The sequence below is a fragment of the Pygoscelis adeliae genome, unplaced genomic scaffold, assembly GCF_000699105.1.
Source record: "Pygoscelis adeliae isolate BGI_AS28 unplaced genomic scaffold, ASM69910v1 Scaffold174, whole genome shotgun sequence".
NCBI classification, from domain to species: domain Eukaryota; kingdom Metazoa; phylum Chordata; class Aves; order Sphenisciformes; family Spheniscidae; genus Pygoscelis; species Pygoscelis adeliae.
In genome coordinates this window covers 3728045-3736253 of record NW_008824676.1, presented here as the reverse complement: position 1 = coordinate 3736253, position 8209 = coordinate 3728045, and the positions used below count along the sequence as shown (strand labels likewise).

Here is an 8209-nt window from a genome sequence, read left to right as displayed (position 1 = left end):
AATGGACTTGACTAGCTGTCCTGTGCTTGCATAGTAAGTCTTGTGCTTCTGTGAGAGCTGCACAACTGGATTGTGTGTGGGCCATGAGGGACTGTGAGAAAGATAATGGCAGAAAGTGGGCTGCTGGGTTATATAACCACACTCTGAAGCCTGCTCTGTCAGTGCGCCCAAATCCTGCCTGGTGTCTGATCTGGGGGTGGAGTGCAAGCTGAATTGGGTGGCCTAGTGGGCTGCATGCAGGTGGAGCGTTGCTGTTGTAAAATACGCTGTTTTGCTGCTCCCTGGAATGCGATTTTTGTAGCTCATTTCTTCTTGTGGTGGACCTTCTAATGGCAGGTGGCAATAGTGTTTGCTTCCTTTATGCTGCTGTGTTGTATAGAGTAATAGCTTCTGAGGGGGGCAATTTTACTTCTTTTTAAGAAGTATGTAGGCATGTAAAGTTGGCTGAAAATCAAGAAGGATGGCCATCTGTAAAAATAGCCTTGAATAAAGAGGGATGACCTATTGTTCTTGCCATTCCCAACTCCAAAGCAGATCATAAGCATGTATACCAGAAGACAGTAATACAGTTTGGATAATACTTTGATTTGCCATTCTTGGAACCTGTTTCAAGTTCCAGAAATAAAGGTTGAATCTTAAGCTTAAAAAAAACCACAACAAAACCCCTAAATTTTACTGTACCTGTGGAAATGGAGAATAAGTTTCTATTAACTATAAAGTAAACATTAATTGTCCTGACTCTTTTCAAAAGTAGACCTTGCAGCTTTGTAGAGTAAGAAACCTTAGAATGAACAAAATAATTCTGGTGCGTATTTTAAGAAAGATACTGAAACTAGAGAGTCTTTACATAGTAAAGAGCTTGAACAGATGTCTTGTATATGAATTATGGGAGTTGTAGGCCTTATGGACAGATCGCATGACTGCTTTATGCTCATGGTTACGGCTTCTGAGTCAGCTAGCAGCAGTAGTTTCTCACATTTGTAGACTAAATGTCTTCTTTTTGTTTGTAGATATGGCTCGTGGACAGCAGAAGATTCAGTCGCAGCAGAAAAATGCCAAAAAGCAAGCTGAGCAAAAAAAGAAACAAGGACATGATCAGAAGGCCGCAGCCAAGGCTGCCTTGATATATACCTGCACTGTCTGTAGGGTAAGAGGAACTGAAGGCAAAATATTATCGTAGGCAGGTCTGTCTTCCAGTCTAGAGCAGAATTTTTAGAAGATTGTATAGTGGAAACTAAAATACTTCTTAAGTGGCTGTCTAGCTTGTTGCTATAGGCATTTGCATCTGTTATGTGACTTGCTTACAGATTACTCAGCTGTACTGATAATTGAGATACGAGAAGGTCTGAGAGGTCATGTACAGATCTGTTTTGGGTAGTTATCTTGCTTTTTGAATTGCAGGGGTCTGCACATGCTGTTAGTATGATGTATAAAATGTAAAAAGTATGAGATCACTTCCTGTTTAATCTCCAAGTGGAAACATCTTTTCTTTGTGGTGGAATTGGCCCATCTTAGAATCACTGGTTATTGATGTTAATGTAGAGAGGAAAAGTGGTGGTGCCAAAAACTTTAGTGTAAGTTTGATACACAGTAGCTTCTACTACAATAAATGACTTGACAAGAGAACAGAAATGTGAGCGCTAATCAGATTATACTTTCCTTCTGGCTAGTTCTCCTGAATGTGCTCATTTTGGAGCTGAACGATAAACTTGCCATTTTCACTTAAATGGTCAGTCCCAGAATAGATTTGTCACTTTGAATGTCTTAAATAAGATTCCAAATTAAGGGCTGCTCACTTAAGTACTTGGAACCAGCTCCTCTTCTCGTGGAATGAGGCTGTAGCAGCAATTGCTTTGGGCAGTTGATGCCTGCAGCTGCGTAGTAGCAATGGTCTGAGATAGCTTGTGCCAAGTAGAGAATCAGTCTATGCCACATAACTCTTTGGCCTATTGATAAACAAAAGAAATAGCTTTCGTAAAGATTTGATTCTGAAAAGGATAAACATTTATCTTTTAGGTGTTGAAAAAGAAAATGGTAAGGAGGTAGGTTTTCCACCAAACCAGCATGTGAAGGGTAAGATCTGCAGGGAGGTTTCTAGCAAGAATAATAGCATTGATGAACATGCCAAAACAGTGTGATACTAGTCCTTAAAAGCACCACTCTGAAAATCTGAGGTTAAATATTCTCTCTTAATCTGCAGCTGAACTAATGGTGCTTCTATCACTACAGCGGTGTCACTGAGGAGATGGTTTGCTTCAGGAAGAAAAGCAAATAAAACATAGGGGGGAACAACTTTTGTAGTATCGTTTAACTCTTGTACTGTGCATAAAGTTAAATGTCTCTCTTTAATCAGACACAAATGCCGGATCCCAAGACCTTCAAACAGCACTTTGAAAGCAAGCATCCTAAGACTCCACTTCCTCCAGAATTGGCTGATGTTCAGGCGTAAAGTTGTCTACAGGTCACTATCTTAATTTTTAAATGATTGTCTGAGAAAGATGTATTATGAATCAGTTTTTTTACCACCACCAACTGGGACTTACAACTTGCTTCGTTTCCTTTAATATGAAAACTAACTGTAGGTTAAAGTTATACCCCTGAACTGTTACACAGGAGAAGCAAGCTAATACTTACGTAGGTGAAATGGCTGTGGCACTTCACTGTGCGTGGAGGCTGTTCTAAAAGGGATTAATGTTCTTTCAAATGGTCATCCTTAGAGTTGTAGGAATACTTTATTATTCAGTTCTTGCTTTGAAATGTTAGTTTTGCTTTGAACAAAATGCGTATAATAAATACAATCTGTCTGTTGCTACAAAAAACGTAATGGAAATAGTTGCTTAGTGTATTTCCAACAATTGAGCCTTTTTGTTCATGAAGCTATGCAAGTGAATGCATATTTTTCTGCGTTCAAATGTAAAACTTAACCTCTGCGTTAACTATAGAAGATATTTCCCAATAGCCAGTTGTTAGGCTGTAACTGAAAGTGGTTATAATAAAAGGCTGAAATGAGGTAAAAAGCAGTATTATGGTATTTCATTCACGTGAAGGTAAACCACATTGTGTAACAGTTCAGCTTAACTGAGTTATTCTTGTTTTTTATAGGTGAAATCATGGCACCTATTGACTCTTCTACTGTCAGACCTTATATAACAAACCTGCAGCTGCTTTTCTAAAACTGTTGATCAGCAAAAATGAAGGGGCTACAGAAACATTCATATTTTTATGCTGTTCCCTCTTGGGCTTCACGCAAAGACAATTCTGTGTAAATGTACAGTTGTGCCCTATCTGGAAATCCTGAAAAATCGGTCCATACTTGTTATAAAAAATTTTTTACAATTGTAATTATATTGATGTTCATATTGTGTAAAATAACTCATTTAATAAAGTAGTACTTTGATTTTACAATATCACAGATTAAATCCTTGTAGAAGTTCTGTTTTCAACTTTCTGCATTATCTGCCTTATAAAAATAATAAAAAAGACAAAGTGGAATTTTCCCCATCCTGCCAAAACATGAGCAGTATCATTCCACTGAAAGTAATGTACATTACAGTAAATTAATCTTAAGTGAAGAGGGAAGCTGCTCAGATTTACTGTTCGGTGTGCTGCCTGCTTGAGCCCAGTTACTAGTAGTCAAGTTGTTGGCTCAAGGCGCAGCAGACTCCCTAGAAGCTGCATGAGAATCGTGAGACTTCCTTCTACATTTTTGTCCTGTGTATTGGAGTCTAATACTGCAAGCCATTTCAAATGGGATTCCATGACTGCGAGGGATCATGTTCCTTGAAGTCATGCACTGGAGAGACTCTTGTTATGCTTGTTATCCTTTATATTTGGTAGATGGCTGAGAAAGCTGAGAAGTGGCAGGATTGAATACTTCTGGGTATGCTGGCTTGAAAAATGCTTGCAAATATTAGGTTAAAGCACCTCTGCTCTTAGTGGAAAAATTGATTTGAAAAGATTTTTAATGATATTTTGAGCAGTCAACCACACATGTTCCCCCTCAGATGCGCCTGGTTATTTCAGTAGCAACTCTTCAAGAAATATGTAAAATAGCCAGCCATTAATAACCTTTCTTCACAGCCAGATTAAAATAAGCTTGTTGGAAAAGAGCCAAAGTAACTAAAATAATACGGCTACTTCAAGAAATAGGATGTGATTGAAGTTGCATTGACAAGAAAAAGCTGGGTAATAACTCTCTGGCCGAGAACGTTTGAGCAGCTAAACATAATCGCCCTTAAAGTGTTCTGGGCTCAGTTCTTATCCCAGATGTACAGCACAGAGGTAGTGGAGAAACACTGAATTGTGCTAGAAGGTCTGCTATACAAAATCCCATCTTTAGCATTTGGAGGGGGCTTATTTAAGAGCTTTAGTTTTGACCTTGCAGTAAGAAGCAATACTAAAATTGCTGTGATTCACGGAGGTTACAACGGATGTAAAAATTCTGGCAGTCGTAACCCTTGCTATGCAGCAGGACTGTACATCTGACCTTCAAATGGCTTCCTAAAATCTAGGACCATAGTCTCAAAGACTCATTCACTTAAAAGAATGCACTTGGTATTTTATTATATAAAGTCAAAGCCTTCGTCTTCGCCCACTCATATGCTCTTTATTGAACTACTTCTGTCAGACTAGCTTCCTGTCCTCTTTGCTGTGACAGTATCTCTGTAAATACTTACTTTGGCATAAAGTTTCTCTGTATTATAGTCACTCCAGGATAACCTGTATACCACTTAACTTTTATAGATAATGATGTTCTCCTCTGAGAGTAATCCACTATTGCACTTGTACACCTGACATCAGAATGTAATGCTTCATTTATTTTTCTTTAATGTTATCAATACATACATCCTGACAAACTGGCTCCCACAAGGCAAGAAATCTGCTCTCGACCTTTGTGCTGTATGCGGGAGAGGTACTTAAATGTTCTGATGCTGTAGTTTGTCTAAAAACATGCTGAGTGCAAATGGATAAAGATGTTTCTTGCACTGATTGGTATTTGGTAATCTGGTTTTACTTTGGAAAATGTTCTGGGATGTATCCCTATAGCTTGGTACTGAAGTGAAGTATATGTTCTATTCCTTCAATTCAGATTGTGTAGCATTAAATAAAAAGATTTTGTTTCATAAACTATCTCTCTTAATGAGCACTGAAGAGCCGGAAAGCTGCATCGCTAGTGGGATGGTTAACTTCAGTTAGATTGTATTTTCGAAACTTTACGATGCTCCAGTTGAAAATACCCTAGGAAATTAGGGGGGTTTTATGTATTAGAAGGCAAGGGTGATCCTCAGTTCAATAAGATGCCTAGCTGCAGTAGCTGCAATCTCAATTACAGAAATAAATGAAAGCTATGACTGAATTGTTATAAAGGCTTTATAAGTATAGGGGGAATGCTATACTAAATGCGGGAATCGTCCTCATTTAGAATATCTGCAGTACTCCTTGTGCCTAAAAGGTCAGAGGAAGGACTAGGAGTTCTCATCATCTCTTCCTGATCTGAAGGATGGCACCCTGTTACCTGGCTAAAGACACAGTTGTGCATTGTAATGTGTCTGATTAAAGAGAATTAAAAAACTAAAATGTAAAATGTCATATTTCCTGCCTGCTTTTAAAAACAAGTATTAACTGCACTTAAAAGATTAATTTCCTGGCTGTGGACAGTCCTGGAGCTTGAAGCTGTCTAACTTTACAAGAAAGAAAAGTAGGCATGGAAAGTTTCCCGTGTCCCCTTGAGAAAGATTCATCTTTGTGCAGGGACAGCATTTAGGTAAAGGGTTCTTATGTTGCCACGATGGGCATCAGCTGTCGTGGATACTTGTGGAGCAACTTTCAAAAGTGATTTTGGATTTTCAGAAGCCCACATCTCTTCTGGGAATCGCTTTAAACGGCATCTGAAATAGCATTTTAAGCAGGGCTTAAAATGTTTTGAAAAAAGTCTCACTTCAGATCCCAGAGCAAAAGTTAGAACATGTGATTATGATGAGGCCATCTCAGGGACTACTGAGTAGTCAAGAACAGTTTTGCAATTTGTGTTACTCGGGGTTACTTAGGCTAGTTTCCGTACCTCTAGCGTACCTATCTCTAAGGGTTTCTGCTTTCTTGCTACCAGAAAGCTGTGTGAAAAATCTGAAATAGAAAGTTGAAGCCAGTTGCTGTGTAGCCTTAAGGAAACAGTTGGCTTTATGCAGTGCTCCTGAAACGTCCCTGGAGACTATCCCTTTTGGTTATTTGCTGTTGAGCTGAAAACACTTCAGCTCAAGTAAAGCTAATGACTAGGGGCTGTTTGCAAACCACATGGTAATGAAGGGATTTGTAGCATTTCTGTAAACGATATTGAACTGTTTTCCCATCTTGATAAGAAAAGCTAATAGATGGAATGTCTTTTATCATCAAATACTGATAGGCTTGATGTCTGTTTTGTTACCCATTTTCACAGAAACAAGCTGGGAAGTATTTGGCTTTACTAGAAGCGAGGTCTTCCCGAGGTCTGACCAGTAAACTCGATTAGTCTTACAGAATCCATAAACAAAGTAAAGGTCAGCTCCTACTTCTGCCTACTCAGCCCCATTCTGCTGTGTATAATTTGGGAGCCTTTGATTTACCTATTTAGAACCTTACAGGTTTCACAGTGGACTTTGAATTCAGCCCCAAAACTCAGCCTTGGACTGGTATTCAGTACGTGATTTTCCATATTCTGTAGCATCATCAGCGATGTTGCTCTAGTCCAGACAGCAGGAGGGTGTAAAGTTGTGTCTATGGAGTTTTACTGTCTGGTTTGAAAATTATTTGTCATTTTTTTAATGCATTGTCTATTGTGTTATGGTTTTTATATAGATAAGGCACAACAGAGACTCACTGAGGGAGTTGTGTTATCTTGGTAGCTTTCAAAAAAAGGTGGAATAGGTTGGGTGTGTATTTTACAATTCTCTGATAAGGCTTTTAGCATTGGGGTTTCTGGGAAAGGAGGAATCTGTAGTTGTCCCAACACTGTTATCTAACAGGAATCTGTTCAAGCAGTGTCTCGAAGTTTTTCAGGAAATATGGCACAGCTTTCCTCTGAACCATACTGTCCATTGCATATATAAAGTTAAGGTCCATACAGCACTTTAATGGCATGGCAAGCGTATTTCTGTGTTCCCTGTTCATAGCTGTTACAAAATTGCAAACACTGTGCAAAACATTACTAAAAGCTGGAGATCTTTCAGAGAAGTAAGGACTAGGGGAAATCTCGGAAAGTTATCTAGTTCATCTCCTCGCTCTGAGATTGGATCAAATCTGCCAAGACTGTGACTAACAAGTGTTTCTCTAACTCTTAAAAGCTTCCAACGAAAGGGATCCCATGACCTTGTGAGCAGCGTGTACCACTGTTGAACCGTGCAACTGGAGAGTTATCACAGCAAAAGTTTATCCCTGCAAGTTAAGTCAATTACTTACTGTTCTTATTGGCAATAGATGTGATGAATAGTGCCCTCATACGAACATTGCTATCATGTTCTCCTTCTAGTCTTCTTTTTAAATAAACCCAGTTAATCGAATCACTCTTCATAGGTCACGTCTTCTAAGTCTAGCAATTGTTGGTGCTCTTCTCTGGATCCTCTCCGGTTTGACTGTGCTCTTAAATTGTATGGTGCAAAATGTGACCCAAAGTGCTGGCTGAGGCTAGTGCAGAGTAGCTGGAACAATTAACTTCTGGCACTTGCATACATGAGCACTATTAACACACACTGGAATTATATTTGCCTTTTTGCAACAGCATCGCATTGACTCACATTCAGTTCCTGGTCTGCGAACATCCCGGATCCATTTTGGTACCACTAATAATCGCCATTTTGTGCCTATGTATTTAGTGTCTGCGTACCTGTCTCTAATGGATCTCAAACCAAATTTATCAAGGTATCAGCATTTTAGATCTGTCTCCTATGCTGTTTACAGTTCATCCATATATGGTATCATGGGGAGGTCTTGCTGATGTCCTCTTTTAACTCAATAGTCCGAGTTGTTCATGAATGCACTGAATGGGATAGATCCCAGGCAAAGCCTTGTAGGACCCTGCCTGAGTATCTTCCCAGGTTCCCGGTAAGCCTTTGGTAACTGCTCTTTGAGAGCATTTTGTACTGCTGTGATTCTCCTTATGGTCGGTATGGATTGGAGCCCCATATTTCACCTGTGAGATCTTCACAGAATGACGATGTCAAAGGCCTTTACAGCAACA

At 39.2% G+C, this 8209-nt stretch overlaps 1 protein-coding gene across 1 annotated transcript; it reads left to right on the top strand.

Annotated features, from left to right (window-relative positions):
• Window positions 1-957: 957 nt before the first annotated feature.
• Window positions 958-5127, top strand: ZNF706 (zinc finger protein 706). Its single transcript, XM_009323079.1, has 3 exons — window positions 958-1147; window positions 2354-2461; window positions 3103-5127. Exons 1-2 carry the CDS (start codon window positions 1013-1015, stop codon window positions 2447-2449), a joined length of 231 nt encoding a protein of 76 aa, XP_009321354.1. The 5' UTR covers window positions 958-1012; the 3' UTR covers window positions 2450-2461; window positions 3103-5127.
• Window positions 5128-8209: the final 3082 nt, after the last annotated feature.

Bases quoted from the DNA above. Each gene is read 5' to 3' on its own strand.
- ZNF706 (XM_009323079.1), top strand. From the start codon at position 1,013: ATGGCTCGTGGACAGCAGAAGATTCAGTCGCAGCAGAAAAATGCCAAA. The intron at 1,148-2,353 runs GTAAGAGGAACT...CTCTTTAATCAG, and splicing joins ATACCTGCACTGTCTGTAGG to ACACAAATGCCGGATCCCAA.